The 24,545-nt window shown below is 44.3% G+C and overlaps 1 protein-coding gene across 1 annotated transcript; it reads left to right on the top strand.

Moving 5' to 3' along the window:
- Window positions 1-649: 649 nt before the first annotated feature.
- LOC129853586 (transcriptional activator MN1-like) lies at window positions 650-21,624 on the top strand. Its single transcript, XM_055919778.1, has 2 exons — window positions 650-5,337; window positions 19,950-21,624. Exons 1-2 carry the CDS (start codon window positions 1,752-1,754, stop codon window positions 20,159-20,161), a joined length of 3,798 nt encoding a protein of 1,265 aa, XP_055775753.1. The 5' UTR covers window positions 650-1,751; the 3' UTR covers window positions 20,162-21,624.
- Window positions 21,625-24,545: the final 2,921 nt, after the last annotated feature.

Raw genomic sequence — 24,545 nt, 5'->3', positions numbered from 1 at the left:
AAGGTAAACCGAATTATGGTCATGTACAGTTCATCTCAATGGAAATTTTAATTTGCTGTTTAAAGTGCGTTAACATGACAAACTCCGGGCCAGTGATTGCGCCCTGGCATTTGTTTAACCAAAGCTATTGTGAGATCTTCTCTCTTTGATTGAGCGTAGCTTAAATTCCTACATCTCCATTTCTATCAATAACATAATATACTAACATAAAGGTGTTAATTCAGATAACATAATATACTAACATAAAGGCGTTTATTCAAATAACATAATATACTAACATAAAGGCGTTTATTCAAATAACATAATATACTAACATAAAGGCGTTTATTCAAATAACATAATATTCTAACATAAAGGCGTTTATTCATTCAGATTTGTATGTGCTATATAACAAATAAATAGATTGATCTCAAATAAAAAGCAAAAATGGCCATAGACCATTTAAAATACAATGAAGCAAGTAACACACCTGGCATAGACTCGAATACACTTTAGTTGGGGAGAACGGTGCTCTTTCAATACACTAACGTTACTCTCTCGTTCATCCACATCTTGGACCACCTTAAAAGATGGACCCTCCCTCTGCACTGGCACTCCGCAGCCTCCGATTGGCTAGGACCTCATGGATGGAATTGGTTGCGGAATGCAAAACTTGTTGCTGGTTCCCTGAACGCGTTGATCTCACACAGCGCCAAGCGCCGGACAAGAGTGTGATCTATCTGTGAATCGCTCCCAGCTGGAATAGACCAAACCAGAGAAAGGAGCAGAAGGAGTGCGTTATATAGTGTGAGAGAGTGAGGGAAAGAGCCAATAGAGGTTCCGCGCCTTATGCGTGCTTGGAGGGCACATGACCAGGACCAGTTGGACCATGTTGTCAAGCCGCGGGTAGTGCATGCCGGAAGCTCGGGGACACGGTGGCGCAAAAGCGACTTTCCTGATAGCCTCATGACTGGGCTGGATTTTCCTTCCGGACTTTGTCGCAGACTTGAAATTGTAGAATTGTTAATAGTGCAGTTATAAGACATTTCACCCAGAACTGTGGGAAATTGTTTATTTTGATTTTACAACAACGACCAATTAGAATTGTACTTGTGCAGGTTGCCGGTTGCCGGTGGATTTCTCAAGAAAGGGATCTTGAAAGGACACTCCAAACTGTGCGTCCTAGGACATTTGACAACAGCTGGAGTAATCAAGTTGACGAAGAAAATTGTTATGTGTTTATTTAAATGTTTATAAGCCTTGTGATCTCTGTCATAAATTAGATAACGGGTTTGATCAAGTTTACAAAGAAGAAATGTGCTCAGAAACTTTGGAATATGATATTATATCGAAGTCACATTGCAAGTGAAATATATTTTGTATTATTTGTAAACTAATGGAAACCAAACGCCTGTAGAAATACACGGGAACGAGCAAGGACAGACTGTTGTAGCCAATGTGCGTGCTTCGTTGGACAAACGTGTAGTGTTCTCTCCCTTTTATTTTCCTCGCAACACTTTAGGTGCAAATTGGATTTTGGAAAACACAATGAGTACTCATTGGGTGAGTGAATAGATTTAAGATCCACTGTCTAGTTTTTAAATCAGAACTTTTTAAGATATCAAAATAGCCCATCTGGCCTATTGAGGCATTTCTCATCTCTTTTCGTTTTTGTCCTCTTTTTTTGTGTGGAGACGAAGGAAAACTGAGGCTAAGATAGACTGCCTATGCCAGCTGAGCTGGCTGTCATGCGGGATTGATAGCAGGGAAGTATGTTTGGGCTGGAGCAGTTTGGTTCTCAGATTAATAGCAGAAACCCTGGCCAGTCAGAGAGAAACATAAACCAGCCAAGACTGAACATGAGCTCCCATTACAAAAGCCCTGGCTTTCACGCAGGAGGCCCGCCTGGTGCCGTGGAGCCGGGCATGGGCCCTCTGAACGAGCCTCCGATGCTTGGGCTCAATATGAACATGAACGGTGAGCAGTATGGTGGCTTTCATCCCAGGGGCCACTCAGACATGCATGCAGGCAGTGGACTTCAGCAGCAACAGCAGCAGCAAGGACCCATGCATGGATTTTTTAACAACCAGCAACCTCATCAAGGCCATCCCCATGGCCACCAGTCTCACCCTCATCAACACCATCCTCATTTCAGTGGGAACTTTGGAGGCCCAGACCCAGCCTCATCCTGCCTGCATGGTGGCAGGCTGATGGGCTACAACAACAACGGCATGGGGCCCCAGCAGGGCTTTGGAGAGGGGTTTGACCCCCTTGCTGAGGGCCAGGCAGGGGACAGCTTCTCCCAGCAGCAGCAGCAGCAACGATCCAGTAACATGCCTGAGTTCCAGCACCACGGCCCACCAAGCGGCAACCACGCTGTCCCTGCCCCCTGTCTACCCTTGGACCAGTCACCTAACCGGGCAGCATCCTTCCATGGTCTGCCCTCCTCCTCCTCTTCCTCTTCGGAGACCCATGGTCTGGAGCCTCGACGGATGCCCAATCAGGGTGCTGTGGAGGGATTAGAGTATAATTTCCCAAGCGAGCCACCAACTGGACATTTTGACGTACCTGTATTTTCTCCAACAGAATCAGAGTCTCAGCTGCCCCACTTTGGGCCAGGAAGGCCGGTGGCCGGTGGCAGTTTCCCTGGAAACCCTGCCATGGCTCGGACACCGGGTATACAGGGCATCTCCAAAGGGCACCAGCAGCCACCCCCACAGCCCCAGCAGCCTCAGCCTCCCCCACAGCATGGAGTGTTTTTTGAGCGCTTTGGGAATGGCCGTAAGATGCCAGTGGGGATGGACCCGGGGGTCAGTGCCAGACACACTCTCATGCAGCAGCAGCAGCAGGCTGGTTTGATAGCACGACAGAACTCATGCCCCCCAGGCCTCCCCCGGCCTCCCCAGTCTGAGTCGGGCTCCACCAACACCAACATGCTGGATGGTGGCGTCATGATGCCTGGCCAACACAACCAGTTTGAGTATCCTATTCACAGACTGGAAAATAGGGGCCAGCACCCCTATGGGGACCCCATGTTTAATATGCAACAGCCGGCTCCCCCTCCTCCCGCCCAACAGCCGCCGAATCAGAGGCTGCAACACTTTGACAGTCCTTATATGAACATGGCAAAAAGGCCCAGATTTGAGTTCCCTAACGCACAGGGAGGAGAGAATTGTGGCACGTGGGGTAGTGGCATGCACAATGCGCAGGGCATGGAGAACCATCTCTCTCCCTCGGCCTACCCTGGCCTTCCTGGTGAGTTCACCCCACCTGTAACAGACGGTTTCCCCCCGGGTCCACTCCAGCATGCCGGGCCTGAGCAGCAGTCTCTGCAACAGAGGCAGAACGCGGCCATGATGATCAAGCAGATGGCCTCTCGGAACCAGCAGCAGAGGATGAGGCAGCCCAGCCTGCAGCAGCTAGGTCACCACGGCGACGTGCCTCCGGGCCCCATGGTTCATGGAGGCCCAGTGGGGAGCATGCCTCAGCCCAACTTTGACAGGGAGAATGGAGGCAGGATGCCGAACTTTGAGGGTCAGAACCCTCATATAACTCAGGAGAACTGGTTCCCCGGGTCCCACCCACCAGGAGAGATCATGTCACGGCGTATGGGGGGAACGGGCGGGGAGGCTGGGGCCCACGACATGGGGCTGCAGCAGAACGGAGCTGGTATGATGTTCAGGCCGGGCATGAATGGGATGGGCATGCAGGAGCCAATGAGGATACCTGGAGATGGGCATGTACAGGCCCTCCACTCCCCTCGCATGCACCCCCAGTTTGGCAACAACATGGGCAACCTCTCCCAAATGCAGTCCCCCGGAGCTGGAGTAGGACACCCCAACGCACCATCAGATAGGCGGCCAGCAGACTTCCCCGCCGGGCCTTCCATGGGAGCTCAACCAACATTTCCTTACGGAGGGACAAACCGTCAAGGGCCACCACATAGCAATCCCCAGGGGGTGAACACCTCACCAGGGAGCTACCCTACTCCATCTGAGTTCCCCCCAGGCCAGCGGTCCTCTGTCAGTAAGCTTGGGGCACTCTCCCTGGGGAACTTTAGCAAAACCAGCACTAAAGACAATGTTTTCGGGCAGAGCTGCCTGGCGGCCCTTTCCACAGCCTGCCAGAACATGATAGCTAGTCTAGGGGCCCCCAACCTAAACGTAACATTCAACAAGAAGAACCAAAATGAGGGCAAGCGAAAACTGAGTCAGACGGAGCAAGACATTAATAGCAGCACAGCTAACGGGACTGGCAGTGCTGGTCCTGAGTATTTTCAGAGCGGCACTTCCCAGAACAGCCAGATGCCTGGCACTGGGAACAGCAACATAAAGCCTGCAGGTCAAAACCAGACGCTGCAGGGGGAAGCCAGTGCCCTCTCCCCAAATTACAACATGGACGCTACCCCATGCAGTGAGGGGAAAGCAGCAACAGGGAATGGGAGAGGGAGAGGGAGGAGAAAAAGGGATAGCGGGCATGTGAGCCCTGGGATCTTTTTTTCCTCTGAGAGTGGAAACCCTGTTGTAAGTCCAGGCCAGCAACCCCCTTCAGCTGGCGTTGGGGAGAGGGGTGGGGGTACGCCCCATGAGAAACCCCTCCCGTCCCCCTCCTGGGGAAAGGGAGATGACCAGATGCTGGGGGACCAGGCAGACCTGATGTCTTCTCTGGACAGTGGCATTCAGAGTGTCACCAAATCTAACAGTAGCTCACCGCACGTGGACCTTCCTGACGATGTCAGCACCCACTACGTCAATGAGGATGAGGTGTCCTCTAGCTCAGATGCAGGAGGTGCTCCTGTCACCAAGCCCAACCGCAGTCCGCACATCACCGTCTCACCCAAGCTGCAGAGGGGGGAACATGGCCTGATGAATGGGCAGAAGCCCCTAGGCATGCAGGGCATCACCAATCACACTACCTCGACACCCGACAGCTATGGACTGAGTGCTGGTGGGGGCACGGTGGGCAACGGAGTCGGTCACCCAGGCACACCTGGGATGGAGCAGGTACGCACCCCATCCAGCACCTCTGGCCAGGACGAGATCCATCCTCTGGAGATACTGCAGGCCCAGATTCAGCTCCAGCGGCAGCAGTTCAGCATCTCAGAGGACCAGCCCCTGGCCATGAAGAATGGTAAAAAGAGTGGCGACTGTCCCTCACAGAATGAAGACAATGAGCTGGCGAGCTGCAGCCCGGATGCTGGGAAGGGCTCAATGGGGACTATTGACCTTGACACTCTGATGGCAGAGCAGCACGCCACCTGGTATGTGCCCAGCGACAAGGCCATGATGGATGGGCCAGATGATGACAAGGCCATGGCACCCTGGGAAAAAACTAAGAGCCAGAATAACAGCAAAGAAGGTAATTCAATATGCTCTATGATCATATTTGCCACATTGTTTTACTATCTGACTATTAGTGTCTTATTACTGTCCACACACACACACACTTTTATGGCAGTCAATCAACTTCTCAGCACATAGTGTTGTTTTGCCTCTCAGATGAGTAAAAGATGATTTAAACTCTAGACTAAAATAAGTCACTAAGGACTTCCTTTGTGCTTGTAGCCTATGTCGGCAGTTATTTGGAAATCTGTTTCTGAGGATATGATTATCTCAAGTCAATATAATATTGTGTTGTGGACAATATCATTATATAGGAGGCTACAAGATTATATATGATAAGATTAGTATTTTAACTTGCATGAGTTGAATTGGAGACACGCAGGCTCTCTTCTTGCACTGCCGTCTTTGAGTATAGCCTAAGCACTGTAGACAGCGTGGAGGGTTGTTCGGTAACTTCGAGTCTTGTGGATTTTGAGAGGCAAAAATCTCAATGTTCTATGTTTCACATATTCTATTGAAAAATATAAATCAGGTATTTACTCGAATCGAGCTTTACATGTAGAAACATAAATAATTAATTTCTGACTTTTGATCGTTTTTACACAAGGGATAGGCTATTGGACCACAGGCTATTTAACGATTAGAAATTAAATACCTAGCACTAACCAGGAACATTTAAAAACATTGACTTGTACTTAGATTTGTTGTTCTAAGTCATCCTTAACGTATTATTTGGTGCTTGTAATGGATTCTTCTCTTGTAGAGGGACTTCAAAATAACAGCCCGAGAAAAGTAAACATTTCCTGTGGTTCTTTATCTGGGTTTTCAGAGTGAATAACTACACTGAGAAGACGAATAGGTTTTTGAGGAGATGCGTATTAACCGCGGGGTTTCCCATTCACACATATCTGTTTGTTTTTGTTATTACTACGGGATAAAATACGTGATTGGAGACTGGATTGATTTTAGATTAGTCCATATTGAGAAGGGAAGCGTTGTCAAGTGAAATTACTATAAACGAGTATCTTAAGCTTTTATTGATCAACTTTGTGTTTCCTAAATATGATGTGTCCTCGAATGGAAAGATTTACATTGAAAATGGTAATAGTATTAGACAATGACAATAATAACAACAGTAATAATAAGAGTAAGAATAATAATAAGAATGCAAGTATAATTCAGTTTTTGTAATTTGTTTAGAAGTTTGGGTTCTATTTTATTGCCAGACAGTTTTTCTGCCTGCATTGGTTTAGGAAAAAATGGGTTGGTCACGGTATACAAATGGTTCTTTCTGTAAATAATTGAAAAACAAATCTATTTAGTATCCTATACCATGACACTGTTGTATAATTTTAAGTGCTTGTTGAAATTGGTATAGCGTGATTAGAGACGCTGGCTGGCGCTTTACATTTTACGTCAGCGGTTTGAAAGCGGCTGTCAATCATCGTTTGACATTAAACAACACAAATCATTTTCTACTGTCTTTACATTACCGGTCATACCTAAGGCTTCTGGTTTGTTTTAGTTCATAAACAGGAAATTAAAGAAAATGTGTGAATTCTGCTTATGGTTATTATTATTTCCCATTATTGTTTCCTATATTGTTTATATTGAGACTAGACTATAGCTACAACAAGCACATTCAATTTAATTCAGTGCTGAAGTGACTTTTTGTTGACTGCTCCACCAATCCATTAAACAAAGAACAAACGTAAGCCTACTTCATATTTATATTCAGGTTATTAATTCAATATTTCTGGTGCATGTCCTCTTTTAATCGTACGGTGGGATATGTTTCTGTGCAAATGTAATGTCCTCTTGTGTCTTGATGTATTTTGTTAGGCCACTTTTTGTATGGGACATTACAAAAGCTATAGATAAATAGAAATGGTAGTCAGTCAGTGCTGCAAAAGGCGGCGGGGCAGCAGTGAAACACGCATAATTAAATCGCCACGGCCAGAAACAAGCCACCAAAACGCCTTTTCTCACGTGAATAGGTAGCCCCCAGCGCATATTTATTCAATATCCCTTTGTTCTCGCTAACTGTGGGAGCAGAGAGGGGAGGGGGCTCCATGCACGGAATCTGTGATCAAGGCGCATTGTTTAGGAGACAGAGGTCAACCAGACCGGCCACATTCTCCCTCTGTCCATTTTTTTCAAGACCCATATGTCTAAGATAGGCGCACGTAGGCTATTCTACAGAAAATGCACAGCAACAGCGGCCACCTCGATTTTGTTAAAGTATTTATTCTCTCCCGTCTCTCCTCACTATCTCCGCAAGTTTTTCCCTCTCCAATTCCCCTCCCTGCAAGCACGAAACGCATGTCGCTTGGGCGAAATCGATAGCTAGTTAGCACAAATCATGGCTCTTGACAGTTTCTCATTTGAGTGCTGCAGACGGCAAAGATGAAAAAGGGTTAAGGTGTGTTGCTTGATTTTCAGATTGAATTGGATGTGTTTCAGAGACGCGCAAATATCTCTGCAGTCAAATGAAAGTATAAGTTTCAGATAAACATAAATAGCGCCTTATGGTTTTAGTGGCAAATATGTATTAACCTAAATATTACACCTAGGCACAATCAAGGAACAGTTATGAAATGATTTGACATATTATCTTGCAAAATGCTAAATCCCTGAATTCTAAAAGTCATGTTTAAAGATTTCATGGAACTTTGAATTTGAGTTGTGTAGAAGTGAAATAAAAATATTGATGAATGTAGGCATTTGTCTGTTTTTGCAAGTCATGGAGACTATTTAGGTTTGTTTCTGATGTCTTGTTGCAAGTCTACCAGCTGGTTAACAGGTGAACCCTAACATGGTCATTACCTGTGCCTGGATTCTGCCCTATTGCTAAGTTACAGTGAAAGTTTAACATAGTTATGTAGTTTTCTTTTGAAATTGTCTTGTTAGTTATCAAGGTTATCAGTATTCCTACTATTCACAAGATAAATTATAGTTAGCATGTAATAGTAATAATAATAATAATAATACTGTTTTAACACTAATGATAGCTGGTCTACAATTTAGAAATAAAACAATTTGTATTTTTTTTTAAATCACAATTTGATCATGCTCCCTTTTTATTCCCGTATGATGTGGCTAATCAATTAAAACGTTTTAAGATCACACATTTTGATTGAATACACAGCATTTTGCTAAGCAGCACGGTCTGATCATATGGATAATTTGTATTGAAGTAAAACATTTTCCACGCATTTTGATAATTTTTCCATGTCACCCTCGAAGTTGATCATATGACACCCTTTTAGGTGTTGTGCACCAGGGGTGTATTACATCAATTTAGTTTAATGTTGTGGCAACCCTCTCTCCTGGTATCTGTCCTCATGCCCCTGTCCTATCCCCCATCACAGTGTCCTGAAGCTGGGGACGGGGTGGGGGTCTGCATAGCTCCTGACATCCTGGGAGCAGCTTTAAAGGCCCAATGCAGTCATTTTTAGATCAATATCAAATTATTTCTGGGTAATAATTAAGTACCTTACTGTAATAGATTTCCATTTAAATGGGCAAATACAGCTTTTTAGCTAAAAACGATTTCTCAAGCTATAATTTTACTAGCACTGTCTGGGAATGAGGAAACTGAAAACTAGCTGTTATTGGCAGAGAGGTTTGGAACTCCGATTGTTATTGGTCTATTAACCAATTTACTGCATGGTGATGTCACCATGGAAAGCCGAAACTCCCGCCCATGGAAACCTGCTGATTAAATGGTAATTTGTGGATTGTATTTTCAATTATCAGGAAAAAAGATTGATCACATTTTTACAGTGTTAGTTTCATCAGCTGTTGTATAATATCATATAAAACAAAGGAAAACCCTTTTTACTGCACTGGGCCTTTAATAGTGGGAGTCCTGAGTGATTGTGTTAATTGGGCGCTTTATAGGCCTCACTCTGTGTTTTTACAGGAAGTTGAGTTTAACTGCCCAATTGAGACAGGTGGGTTATGGGCCTGTGTTTATTTGGGGAGGGGGATGGTTGCAGTGACATTTGGCAATAAGCCTCCTTGTGTCTATAGCAGGGGTATGGGTGGTAGTGCCACTGGGAGGAAAGGACCTGTGGTGTTTGGGGCTCTGTGACTATAGGTGAGGTCTCAGCCAGTGCAGGAGTTGGAGATCACAGAACAGACTGTATTATCAGGTATAATGGTAATGGTGCCAGTGGATGTATAGGTGATGTTTTCAAGCCAGAGCTTGGTGCCACAAGTGCCTCATAGGAATATGGAATTTGATAATGCAATTAATGCATTGTACAGGTCATTCTATAGTAGCTTCTATGGGATAATTAAGCATTAAGGCCCGAGGAGGTGTGGTATATGGCTAATATACCACGTCTAAGGGCTGTTCTTCCGCACGACGCAACGCAGAGTGCCTGGACACAGCCCTTAGCCCTGGTGTTTCTTCTGCTCTAATTACGTTGGTAACCAGTTTATAATAGCAACAAGGCATCTCGGGGGTTTGTGGAATATGGCCAATATACCATGGCTAAGGGCTGTATCCAGGCACTCTGCATTGCGTCGTGCGGAAGAACAGCCCTTAGACGTGGTATATTGGCCATATACCACACCTCCTCGTGCATTATTGCTTAATTACGATACTGTTAAAGAACAAAATGAACAAAAATGTGATTGTTGTATTTTATGTGTTGATGTCTGTTCACACAGTGTGGCTCAGCTTTTCCTGTATGAGGTCCCACTGTGGTTATTTAGAAAGTGATATGTTCTGCAGTAACGGCTCCAATTGGACCCAACCATAGCGTATCCGATCTGTGTGATACCAAGCAGCCAAAGCTAGTCACTAAGACACAGTAATGTCTGCTGTAGGCATGGGGCCTTTAGACCCTGCTTTAACTAAAGAAGCCCGTTGTCCGTGAAGTGAAGGAACTTGGCTGCGTTTTCACCAAAGTGATGAGTGAATACATTTCCCCCTCTTCTTTTTCATCTGTCTTTTTCCCTCACCCTCTCTCCCTTTCTGCTCCTTATATCATAGCCAGGACCTGACGGTTTGTTTTGAAAGACATGCACACTCTTGATAACAGGCAACTTGTCGCCCTAGGAAATGATTCAGTTGGTTTTATTTTTAGAGTTTTTGCTTCAGTTTTGACCACACAGTGAAAGTTGTGTTGGTTTTGTTATTTACGGTGTGTTATCACTTTGTACATACAGTGTGAGGATCTCTCCTCTGAATGAACATGGTCTCCCATGAAACACAGTCACTGTTCTAGTGGTGGTTGAGGATGCTACAGCTTGCTGTTGGCAGGTAGGAGAGCAGTGGGTAGAGAGGGGACTTGTCATGCTTAGACACCCTGATTAGAGGTGTCTAAGCATGAAAAAGAACAGGCGTATTGACATGCCACCTAAAGCGACCTGGGAAGAAAGTGGAATATTCCTAAAAGACTACCCCACTTTCCTATCTCTGTTGGTCTATTAACATTTCACTCCGTGGACAACTCACAAATCACATGACTCATTTTTATTTCCTGTATTTCCTTTCTTAAAGATGGGATTTCTTAAAGATGTGATTGACATTTGGTTGAATGAAGAGAAAACAGCTTGGGGAGGTCCGTGTTCCAGATTCATCATTACAAGGTGTTCCGTATTGACTTCCTCAACAACCCACGGCCAGACAGTGTAGCACTACCTGCACTTTCTCATACTGCAGTAATAATAATAGTTATCATAATCACAGAAATTAGTCCTGGTAATATTGTTGCCAAAAGTGCCAATTCATCCTGTGGACCTCCTGTCAGTTGACATGGTTATTGACAGATAATGAAGAAAAATGAGGTGTTAGACTTTCTTATGTGAGGATCATATTATAGTTAGCTGTAAATATCGTGAAAGTGAAGACTTTGAGAAATGTAAAGTTGGATCTTTCTATCTTTTTTTGGAATATGTGTTTATTCTTCCTCTTGTCTCTTTGCAAAGTCAATTCTGTCTTCCTTTGTGGATCAATCCCTAGGGGGTGAAAGAATATCACACAATTCCTACACTATCAGCAAGAATCAGAGGGCATTAGGACTGCTTTTACCATGTAAGTGTGTGTGTGTGTTTGTGTGAGTGTGTGTATGTGAGAGAGATGAAAATATGGAAAGTTAACAGAGTGGGTTTTTCAGCTGTAAACATCATGTTTGATTTATGCAGACTTGGTCACAGGCTTGTGGTTTCAGACCTTTGCTCAGTTGTCTTGTATGTTGGAATAAACTATTTTCTCAGGTGTCTTGTATGCTGGAATAAACTATTTTCTCAGGTGTCTTGTATGCTGGAATAAACTATTTTCTCAGGTGTCTTGTGTGCTGGAATAAACTCTTGTGCTGGTTCTCAAACTACTCTCAGCTCCAGCTCTGAGAATTCATCACGGTATGGTTAAAGTATCTGACTAGTTATGTCAGGGTTCACCACAACTTATTTTAGCTCCACGTCAGTTTGGCCGGCTTGCAGTCCGTTTGGTCTGATTGAAGGACAACCCCTACTAGGTTGTAGTAATCCACAGTATAACCCAATAGATTTGTAGTAATCACTACTGATGGCATGCGATGAAAACAAAACCATTGCAATTTTTCCAGGAGCTGCTAGCTCTTATAATACTGGTCCATCTGAGTGTCAGGCAAGCGCAGGAGCAGCATAGTTTAGCTGTGTGGTCTTCTGTCTTATAGATACTGCAGCTCAGAACAATACTTTTGATCGCTTTTGCCTGTACTTTGGAGTGTGTAAAATCTAGTTTGAATATTTTGTTTCTAGATGATTGTGTGTATGTGTGTGTCCACTGTATGCTGAGGCCTTTGCTTCGCAAGACATTTACAACCAGTGACAGTCAAAGGAGCTGTGTTAAAAACATCTTTCTTACTGGTGTAGAGAGAAAAGTAGAAACAAAGGTGTCAGGCCTTTTGCTCTTCAAAATAGCAGCTCATCCGGTATTTTGTTTTCCCTGGGGAAGAGCACTGAAATGAACTCAAACTTGTCTCAGCGTGCGTGTGCTGAATATTCCCCTTGGATAGCGCGTGGAATGGAGGGATATGTGTGTGTCAGTTTATGTGTGTTAGTGTGTGTGTCTGTGTCAGTGTGTGCGTGTTAGTGTCTGTGTCAGTGTGTGTATGTTAGTGTGTGTGTGTGTCAGTGTGTGTGTTAGCGTCTGTGTCAGTGTGTGTGTGTGTGTGTGTGTGTGTGTGTGTGTGTGTGTGTGTCAGTGTGTGCGTGTCAGTGTGTGCGTGTTAGTGTCTGTGTCAGTGTGTGTATGTTAGTGTGTGTGTGTGTGTGTCAGTGTGTGTGTGTGTGTGTGTGTGTCAGTGTGTGTGTGTGTGTGTGTTAGCGTCTGTGTCAGTGTGTGTGTGTGTGTGTTAGAGTCTGTGTCAGTGTGTGTGTGTGTGTGTGTGTGTGTGTGTGTGTGTGTGTGTGTGTGTGTGTGTGTGTGTGTGTGTGTGTGTGTGTGTGTGTGTGTGTGTGTGTGTGTGGAGGTGTTGTCAAGCCTCCAGCAGCAGTTGTGCTATTTGGCATACAGGTAGTCGTCAGGCGTCTTTAATTTGTATTGACAAATTGACAAATGAGTTATGACACCAGAGCTATTTCTCCTGGGAGAGAGGAGGAGAGACTGATGGAGTGATAGCAAAAGCGAGCAAGATGGAAAGAAGTTTCCGTTTTTTCTGGGAACATCTGAGGTTTCACTCTCGAGGCAAGCAGGATGTCAATGGCTGTCATTTGCATAATTTTCAAGCGAGAAAGAGAGAAAATAAATATTTCCCTTTCTACCCAGTTCCATTCTCTGGACTCTTTATATTTTTCAGGTCAGTTTAGACATTCAGATGTTAGAAACAATAGTTTGGAGTCTGTTTGGAGTCTGGCTTTGAGGTCCAGAGCTGAGTTTGAGGGCACTATGGCTTAATACTGTCATTATACCACACAGAACTATACTTTTTAACTAGGGGTGGGGGTGGGGGTGGAAAGGGTACTCAATTGTCATACTTGAGTAAAAGTAAAGATACACTACATGACCAAAATTATGTGGACACCTGCTCATCAAACATCTCATTCCAAAACCATGGGCATTACTATGGAGTTGGTCCACCCTTTGCTGCTATAACAGCCTCAACTCTTCTGGGAAGGCTTTCCACTAGATTTTGGAACATTTTAGTGGGGACTTGCTTCCATTCAACCACAAGAGCATTAGTGAGGTCGGGCACTGATGTTGGGCAATTAGGCCTGGCTCGCAGTCGACATTCCAATTCATCCCAAAGGTGTTCGATGGGGTTGAGGTCAGGGCTCTGTGCAGGCCAGTCAAGTTCTTCCACACCAATCTCGACAAACCATTTTTGTATCGATCTCGCTTTTTACACGGGGGCATTGTCATGCTGAAACAGGAAAGGGCCTTCCCCAAACTGTTGCCACAAAGTTGGAAGCACAGAATCGTCTAGAATATCATTGTATGCTATAGCGTTAAAATTTCCCTTCACTGGAACTAAGGGGCCTAGCCTGAAGCATGAAAAACAGCCCCAGACCATTATTCCTCCTCCACCAATCTTTAGAGTTGGTACTATGCATTCTACTGGCATCCGCCAAACCTAGATTCGTCCGTCGCACTGCCAGATGGTGAAGCATGATTCATCACTCCAGAGAACACGTTTCCCCCTGCTCCAGAGTCCAATGGCGGTGAGCTTTACACCACTCCAGCCGACGCTTGGCATTGTGCATGCTGATCTCAGGCTTGTGTGCGGCTACTCGGCCATGGAAACCCATTTCATGAAGCTTCCGACGAACTGTTCTTGTGCTGACATCATTTCCAGAGGCAATTTGGAACTCGATAGTGAGTGTTGCAACTGAGGACTGACGATTTTTACGCGCCTCGCGCTTCAACACTCGGCGGTCCTGTTCTGTGAGTAAATGCTATACATCAAATTTCTTATTTTAAGCAAACTAAATGGCAAAATTTGCGAACGCAGTATTTGTGTTTAGTGAGTCCACCAGATAAGAGACAGTAAGGGATGACAACGTGCTATATGAATTGGACCATTTTGCTGTCCTGCCTGAGTATTCGAAATGTAACCAGTACTTTTGGGTGTCAGGGAAAATGCACATACTATTTTCTTTAGGAATGTAGTGGAATAAAAGTAAGAGTTATCAAAAATATAGTATAAATATAGTATAGATACCCCCAAAAAACTGCTTAAGTAGTACTTTACTTAGTATTTTTACTTAGTTAGTTTACACCACTGCTTTTACCTCGATAATTATAGACATTTTGATTGCACTCTTTTAAGGTTTGTTGCTTAGTTGAAAATAAAAAAAATAGTACATTTGACATCTTTTTTTGTGCAACTGGTGCTTATGATTTTGAAGATCATATTATGTTAATTTCTAAGTAAATGTCATCATTTTCTTCAATCAAGGGTAAATGTATTTCTTTTTTTAAAAGGACAATTATTATTTCAGTCAATTATAATCAGTCATTTGATTTCAAGTTGTAAACAATTTCTATCACATGAAAAGAAAGATATGTGAAAAGAAAATGTAACTTTCTGTAAATTGGCAACCTAACTTCTTCAACTGAGGACTACCTTGAAATATAGATTGCATGTTAAGTGGTGTGGGGCTGAGCAGGTCAGCCTCGATAACCCCCCCCCCCTCCCCCCCTCCCAGCCCCTCCCTAACAGATGCTCATAATCCCTAAATTCCCACTGTTGTCATGAGTGGTTGGGGTTTCCAAATGGGCCAAATATACATAAACAGAGTGTGTAGTAACAGGCTGAAACAAAATAGAGAGCGAGACGTAGATCAATATGTCACCTACTTGGATGACATGGATGACAGGTCCTGGACATGGTTTTGATTTATGCAGGAGGTACTAAATCACATCCCGTGTTCCCATTTGTGTCTAGTTTCCTAAGCGCGTCTTGCGGCCTGAGGGGGAGTTGTGTGTGTACTAGAGAAGGGCTGAGGAGGAGAGACCGAGCCAAGGCCTGCCTGCCTGGGCAAGTTTTTGTCCTTCTTGTTGCCAGGGAACAGAGAGGAAATTCAATCCAAAATAACCCCTGTGCCCTCGCATGTGAAATGTACCCCCTCCTCTCCATATCCTCCCTACTCTGAGGGAAAGGTCACCATGTGGTGGTGGTGGTGTGTTTGTGTGTGTGTGTGTGTGTGTGTGGGGGGGGGGGGGTTGTAGAAGGCCTCCCATGCCATACTCCCCCACCCCAATCACCAACCCCCAGGCCACCATCAGGTACCTGATTTTCTCAAACAGGGATTCCTGTAGACACTCACACACCTAGTTGGAAGCAGAGAACATAGGACTAATTGGTGTTTTTTGTCATTCTGACTTTAAGCGGTCACATAACAGTCTCATTGTCATTGCTCAGCTGGGCGATCTGCTTAGCGCAGTAGCTGGTACCTGAGGTTCCGGAGCACAGGTCCTGCTCTTAGGCACTGTAAACCTTCAAGAAAAGTGTTAAAAGACCTAAACGACCAAACTAAGCCTTGTTGTAGTGGAAATTAGGCATTTCTTTTTTTACCATCACTCCTCACATCGTCGAAAACCAGACGTTGTATCTATGCATTGTGATGTGTGCATTGTGCTCCCGGACATAGAATGTTCTCTCATGGCTTTAGTGTTAGTTGTTATGCTAAAGGAATCTGACTTGAATTCACTCACTGTCATAGGAGCAGAGGCCTCTGGGTGTTTTTGTCAGAGAGTGCAGAGGCTGATTGGGCTGGTTTATGTTCAGTGAGGAGGGGCTCGAGCCCTGGGGAGCAAGGGGTTAAACGTGAAGTGTCGTCATGGAAGTATAGTTTGGGATAGAAAGGGCAGAGGGCTACCGCATGGGACGGCTGGAACTCTTCGACTCCGAATGCGAGGCCAGTGAACGCCAAGGCGCACACACACACACACACACACACACACACACACACACACACACACACACACACACACACACACACACACACACACACACACACACACACTGTATTCTTGTATTTACTTCAATGCACCCTACACAAAGACTGGCACATAATACATATTTAGCTATCATAATACTTCATTTACAAATGCATTTAAAACATAATAATGACCATTATCTTCATCAATATACAATAAAGTTGAATAATTTCTTGACCTTGACAATTATATTTCGATTCAGAGAATATTAGATTTATTTTTGTTCAATAAGGAAACTTCCCAGTGTTGTTTACAGACGTGGAGAACTGCTGGTATGACATGTGTGCTAGTGTCAGGTCGTCAGTGCTGCGAAACATTGGTGTCAGCCAGACAGAGAAACAGAAACTGAGCAGTGTGCTGTGCTGTGCATGTTCTCTTCATGACACTAGTGGAAAGCATTGTTGTGTAAATCATCACTAGCTGTGTCTGTGTGTCTGTGAGATGGCTCTACAATCCTACGTGGAGGAGTCCCACTGTAAATCACACAGAATTACATCACTTTTAGAAACAGGCGAGAAATAGAGGTGTATCATATAAACGGAGCATTTAAATTGCCATGGTGATCTTGTCTGATGTTGTAATATGGTTAGGGATGTAACTGTAGTTGCGGTTCAGCTTAGTTGGTTGTGGTATTATTGTTTCCTTCTTCATTAGGTATTCCCCCGTGTGTTGAAGCTCAACACTCATTCTCTGAGATGAATAGCCTATCATTGAGATATTACTGTGGATATGAACAGTATGCTGCTTGGCAATATAATGTGAGTCGTTGAACAGCCTTAACAAGATACCTGTACGTTTTTTTTATTGAAAACAAGATTCCACAGCTTGTAAAATGTCACAGTGATTTGGGATTTAGATCTGTGTGATGTAAAATTTCACACCGCTGTTTCCACTTTTGAAAAAGTACGCTGCCATGGATAATGCTTAATATTTAAGTGTAGCGTGTCGATTTTCCACCAAAATCCCATCTCTCTCGGCTCCCAGGGTATTAACTAGAAATATCCACAGACACTCTAATACCATTTGTATTGTAATACTACGGGCTGGTCAATTACCTGGCTTACTCCTGAACTAGAGAGCTTTATATTTTATCAATAAACATTATAAAGAGCACTATTTTTCTGCTTTTAATAACACCATTTGAGAGGCACAGTGTTTTGATTATAAAAACATATGTTTTTAAAGTAGTAAACTGGTGGACAATCACTACATGGTAAATGATTCTTTATGTGAAATAGATGGTAATCACTGGTAATGCGGATGTTTTTATATTGATAAATGTCAGTAACATTGTCACGTGAGCTCACATCTGAGCATGGCTCTGGGACAGTGGGAGTGGATGACAGTGTGTGTGTGTGTGTGTGTGTGTGTGTGTGTGTGTGTGTGTGTGTGTGTGTGTGTGTGTGTGTGTGTGTGTGTGTGTGTGTGTGTGTGTGTGTGTGTGTGTGTGTGTGTGTGTGTATTGAGTATGTGTAAGCTGTGCGCTTGCTTTGATGTTTACAGTCCTTGTCCTTGCATGTATGAGGCTGGGGGCCATGTCTGTCTGTTTTGGGACCACGCAGACTGTGTGTGTGTGTGTGTGTGTGTGTGTGTGTGTGTGTGTGTGTGTGTGTGTGTGTGTGTGTGTGTGTGTGTGTGTGTGTGTGTGTGTGTGTGTGTGTGTGTGTGGAGCGGCAGCTGAGAGGTGGTGTGGATATGGCAGTGGCGGTGGTTGGCGGTGTGTTTTGTGGTTGTGTTGTCAGATTGCTGTGTATCAGCAAAGAGCCAGGGGAATGCTTGGATGCCTATCCGGGCCGGTGCGGACCCTGCTGTACCCAGCTCCCATGGGCTGTCAGCGGGGGCTGTGGGCGGTGGTGGTGGGGGGGGGGGGGGGGGGGGGGGTGGTAGGAGGAAGCACAGGGAGGAGGAGTTGTGGTCCAGGCTCACCCAGTGTGGTTGTCGTCCGTTCAGTGGTGTATGGCAGGGCCCTCTGGCAAATGCTGGCCCTTGCCACAATCACCACTAATCCCCATACCTCCCTCTCCCCACTGCCTTCCTCTCTCCCCCACAGTCGCTCCACTCAGTCTCCGGAGTCCCTGGTTGATTTGTGGGGAGGAGGAGGGAGAGAGATGCGGGAGCTTGGCTGCCTGACCTTTTACAAAATCCCTCCGCTTTTCCATTCCAGTGGTCACGGCCCAGACAGGCTGGGGGGCAAGGCTGCCTCACTGCCTCCCTGCCTTCCCGGCCCTAGCCTGTCCACCCTGCCTCCTTCCCTGTCCTCTTTGCCACTCTGTCCTGCTCGGGCCTTGCTTCTCAGGCTGTGTGTTGTTAACATTACGTCATAGCTGCTCATAGCTGGGAAGCAAAGTGAGGGAGAAATATATACAGAGAGCGAGAGAAACAAAAAAGTAATTAGGAAGAGAGAGAAGAGCTAAAAAGAGAGTGTGACACAGAGAGGTCATATTTTTTCTCTTCTCTCTCTCCTTCCGTTCTGTCTTTGTTGAACAGTGAGGTGTGCTGATCTGTGGAGTAGTGGTGGTGTGATGTTCAGGCACTGTGCCCAGAGCAGAGTGTGTATCATAGTCTCTCCCGTCTCTGGCGCCTGAACCTCAGCATGTCTGAGCTGTTTAGAGCCTGTCTGTCTCTACAGCTACGCTCCCACTCAAAGGCCTCAGACAAACGTCTTTGTCGTTGCAGTTGTAACATAACAGGGGTGTCTGAGGAACACAGCAGAACAGTGTTTTGAGTGCTAAGGACAGATGGGAATAACCTGATAGATTTTTACAGCAGGTATCCCACCATGTTCACACACTCTTTATGTAATGCTCAGAGCGTGCTTGGAGGCAGACCCTAAACAAATGATGCAATGTTGCAGTCACCAATAGGGCTTTCTGAAACCAGTGAGAGTAAAAGTCTGACTACCTACACTCTCTTCCTTTTTCTTCTTCTCCGTCTCTCCCCTCGCCTCTCTCTCTCTCAGTATGCTGTGGGTCTATATCATGGCAGATGACACGTGACGCCATGCTTTTAAGTATAGTTTAGCCTAGCACATACTGTCCTCGTCAATTTTGCTCTCACTCATTAGTTCTTATACGGCACAAGCGATTTGACGTGGAGAATGGGTTATACATCTCTACAGTCAGCGTTCCCCATGTTCCTCTAGAATCGCACGGGTGATTTTTATACGACCTTGGATAAACCTATGTATGGATTTTCCGTAAGCTTGGTGCGGCCATTTAATGTGGGCTTTGACACGATGGTGACGTGGGGTCGATACCGCAGCAGGGTCATTATACCAGTAAATTGGGTCAAGTAGGGTTAGAGGTCAGCCCTCTGACCTCATGACCAGAGGTAACTGAGGAGCGCTCCCCATTTGCACAGGGGACCAGGACTACATTTGTGTGTGTGTTTGTGTGGTTACCACAGGCAAGGAGAAGGTGGGGCATGGGTTTAGAGCAGTGTCCTTTTCCAGCCAGCAGTATGGGGAGTGGGAAAGGGGGGGAGTTGTTAAGGTAATTTTACTGGATAGATTTTGAGTGGGATGTGACAATTATTATTTAATTTATAAAGGGGCTTTTATGATTAATTCTAATGTGATCTACATATTAACCAAGTATGTTTATTTTGGTTGTTGATGCTAAATCTGTGTTCCTCAGTGCTGGCCCACTCACTAACCCTCTCCTCTCTCTGTGTTTGTTTCTCCTGTACAGAGTCGGAGCTGTCTCAGAGTAAGGCTGGAGTAGGGGTGGGGGCCCAGGGGCCCGGAGGGGGCAATGGGGGGAGCCACCTGCAGTGCCTGTCTGTCCACTGCACAGATGAGCTCGGGGACAGTAAGGGCCGAGGGGGGACCGTCTCCTCCTGGCGCTCCCTGCACTCCGACATCTCCAACCGCTTTGGGACCTTTGTGGCGGCCCTGACCTGAACACAACCAGGCCAGGCCAAGAGATGGAGGGAACATCGGATGAAGAGAGAGGGAGAGGGAGAGTCAGAGTCAGTGGCAGATGACAACTATGAAGACAGCAATGATGATGACGACATAAAGGTGTTGATGATAAGGCTACTGCATCGGCTCTCGCCTGTTCAGGGAGAGAAAGACATATACACACCCATACACACTCGTACACACACATCAACACATACACACTCATGCTCGCATACACACTCACACACAAACACACTCTTGGACACACACACATACACACTCACTCATGCATCGCTGGACTATACAGCTTGGGCTCTAGTCAGTGGTGACCACATCTGGAAAACCACAAATCAATCTATTTTTATTTTATTTTATTTTTAAGAAAAAAGGAGAAATGTCAATGGAGGAAAATAAAAAACTAAAACTGAAGAAACAATAAGACAAAATCACCTTGGCTGTATTGGAATATCAGTGTTGAATCTCTGTTTGGTTATATTCTCTAGATATGAAAATAGCCTCATAATATTTGGGACCTTTGTGATCATCCTCACCACTAGAGCTGTCCCCTGTACCTTTACCCTCTAGCCATGGTTCTCTCTGCGGCCTGGAGATGGTACTACCCACTATGCCTGCCCCCAGACTAGCGTATAGATCACTGAGCCCAGGCCTCGGTCTGGCAGAGCCACCCTGACCCATACTGACCCGTTGAGGGACTTTGGTGGTCTTTGTCAGCCAGAGTATGGAGGATGTGTGAACCAGCCCTTCCCCCCTCCCATGGCTCTCAGGGGTATAGAGGGAGGAGAGCAGCCCTGTCACCAGGACCTCTCCCCTCCAACCAAACCTCAGGCCTGGGAAGCCCATTGTCAGCCAGAGACACAGGAACCTGATGAGATTTTGGCCCTTTGAGACACCGTACCTCACAGCCTCAGCAGGCTACCCTCCTCAAATGAAATCAAGATCCTGGTTCAATAGATCTGACCTGAACCCTGAAGCAGGGGGAGGGAGGGAGATGGAGAGATACATTGTTTGTTTTTGGGGTTGGAAAAGGTATCAGCAAAAGGGATTTCTTTATACATATTCCTCTCATTCACTTCCTTCCTCTTCTATTGAGCTTGGGCTCCAACACAGGTATACAATACAGCCAATGGAAATAGTAGGGGACGTCAAAGAACAATTTAATAAGGGAAATTTAAAAAAAAATATTGGTATTGCACATGTAAAATAAGAGAACATTTGCTGTGTGTTAGGCAATCTTGTAATCTTTAAATAAAGCTTCTGTTGGATTTGAATTTCTGAAACAATAGATGGAGGACTGTGACGGCAACGTGCGAACTGAGTTTCTTTTCTGTTTTCTTTTTTTAATAATATGTAAAGTGCAGTCGTCTGTTTTCCTGCATATTGTATATATCTGTATATGTTTTATTGAGTAACTAAATAACAATAAATATGACGTTAATGGTGAATTTGATGATTGCTTGTTTTTATTAAGGTTGTGCGGAGGGGTTGGGTTCAATGCGGAAGACACATTTCGTTTGAATGCGTTCAGTTGTGCAGCTGACTAGGTATCACCTTTCCCTTCCCTTATATTTATCAGTCATAATAATAAAGCCACAATTTAGGACTTAAAATCATTTAATAATGGAAATATCGCTCTACTCAAAAGATATCTCATACACTGTATTACACAGGGATATTCATTGTGACAAGTTTGTTTCAGGAGGACTAATATAGCAGCAGAAAACAACAACAAAGTAAACTGGCAGAAAGATATTAAATAGTATATTTTTAGCGGAAGGTTGGTAGTTAAGATCAAGCCAAATAATGATTTAGCCTACAGTACTACTTCAGTGTCTTTCTCCCTCTCCTCTCCCTCTCCTCTGCATGCTCTATATGTCTACCTCATTGCCTGACTCACCCCCCCTCTTTCTCCTCCTTCTGTTCTCGGACTCCACCCCCATCTGTTTTTCCCCCCCTCTCACTCACCTGCCCTTTATGGGACATCTGCATGGATGCTTAATGGTAATCAATAGCTCCCCCGTGGGCCACCTCCGAGGTGTAGACATCAATGCTGTCTATCAGGGCTGGTGATCAGCCTGCATCCTGCCATCGCATGCCTGCCTGCCTGGGAGAAACACACACACAACACACATACACACAACACTGTATCAGCCTTGTAGAGCTTCTGTACTGGAAGAATACACACATGTACACCAACACACTCCCTGCACGTAGAACACAAATAGCCCATTGGGCACACCACATCATTTCAACGTGTACATTTGGGTAATATTTGGTTGAGATTTGATCAATGAGATTTAAAAAATATATATATAAATATATATATGTATATATTGTAGGTGATAGATCAGCTTTAACATTGCAGATTATATATATATATATATACATACACACATACATACATACATACACACATACACACATAAATACACCTACATATACATACAGTACATACACACATATATATAATTATACATACATATACATATACATATACGTACATATGAATACACATACATATATATATTTTTTAAATGTGTTTTCCTTTATTATTTTCCACTAACCCTACCACCCCTCCCCTAATTGGAGTAAACTAATGAACAACAACGCTTAGGTTTCTACTTCCAGCTTATACGTACTATATACAATAGTTATATTTTGTTTGTTTTTAGTCCTCTCCTTCCTCTAACCTCAACCTCTCCCATCTATTTCTGATGTCCATCCAGTTTGATTTCTATTTGCCATATATTTTTTACTGTGCTGTTTCACAAAAGTTCTGAACCTCTTTTAAACTTTATTCACCCCCTCAAAAAGACAGCCAGAAGTTTGTTGAATTCCCAATGTGTTGTTATCACTATGCTTTCAACGATCTAAAAGCACGACCAAATTCCACTGGAAAAAGAATGACAGGTTTTTGTTTTGGTTGTCATCTAAATGTGCTATCCCGGCACTTTCAACCGTCCACAAGCACAACACAGTTCAAATGGGAATTCAATATCAGATATTTTCTATGTATACAACAACTTAATGTCTTATCACTGTGCTTCATCTAATAGACCAATAAAATGACTTGGATTGCAGTTGAGAGAGATTACATTAAAAGTTTGAGATGGAGACGTGAATCCAACATATTAATTATTAACTTGAAGATTCACATTTGAAATCAACGTAAGCTTGCAACCCTAGGCCTATATGTATTGTCTATTTTTTGTTGAACCCTAGGTTGAATTGAAACAATAGCAGTTAGTTACTTAGCAGATGCTATATTGGCCTAGTATAATTTATGATATATGACTTATAAAGAATAGTTCCATTTAATTTGCTCTGTTAAACCTACCCTTTAGAATGACTTCGATAGCAGTGAATCTATTTAGTTAATAAGAGATTCTTCAATAATCATTCTCACAATAGCACATTGGTAGTAGTCAGTGACAAATATGAACGCTAAGCTGAGCTGGGCTGGGCTGGGCTGGGCTTGGTTAAAACCCTGAACGGGAAGCCAAATAGATAGCTGTAGATAAGATCAACTCTCCAGTAGGAGGTGCTGCTCAACGTACAGTTTTTTTCTGATAGTGGATATATTGTTGACGATCTGACGTTGTTGCAAAGGTACAAATTCAACATATTTTAAAGGTTTTTCTATGTTGAAAATTGGTAACCATGATGACATAATTCTATGGTAAAAATTTTACCCTCAAAACAAGTTGACTACTTTTTGCAAATCGTTGTATTTCCCCTGTACATTCCATGTCACAATACGTTGACAAATTAGGTTGAAACAACATTGATTCAACCAGTGTGTGCACAGTGGGAGGTGTGCGCGCACACACACACACACACACACACACACACACACACACACACACACACACACACACACACACACACACACACACACACACACACACACACACACACACACACACACACACGCACACGCACACGCACACGCACACACATAGATGGATAGATGTCATGTGGAGATATTTATCCGTGTTTGGGTAAGAGTGACATTTAATGCATTCATGCGCTATTGGGCATTGGCATATGTATTATTTTTAGCAGTGTCAATCCACATTGCATGTCACAATACAGCCCAAGGCCTATTACAACTTATTATTGTATTATTTTGACTTGTATAAAAAGGGGGACTACTCAACCTTATGCGTCTTTAGACGTGTGTCTTTAAGACAAAGCTCTCCCGTCAGCCCTCGATGATACTGGTTTGACTGGTATTTGGCAGTATTGTTGACACATGAGTGCATAGCACACGCTTGATACATCCAAACCTTTTCGTCGGGGTTGGGTGACTGCTTACAGAACACACAGCAGTTCAAGTGCTGCTCTATTGACTAAACCTTGAACG

This window comes from Salvelinus fontinalis, chromosome 4 (assembly GCF_029448725.1).
Source record: "Salvelinus fontinalis isolate EN_2023a chromosome 4, ASM2944872v1, whole genome shotgun sequence".
NCBI lineage: Eukaryota > Metazoa > Chordata > Actinopteri > Salmoniformes > Salmonidae > Salvelinus > Salvelinus fontinalis.
This window is presented reverse-complemented; position numbering and strand designations above follow the sequence as displayed.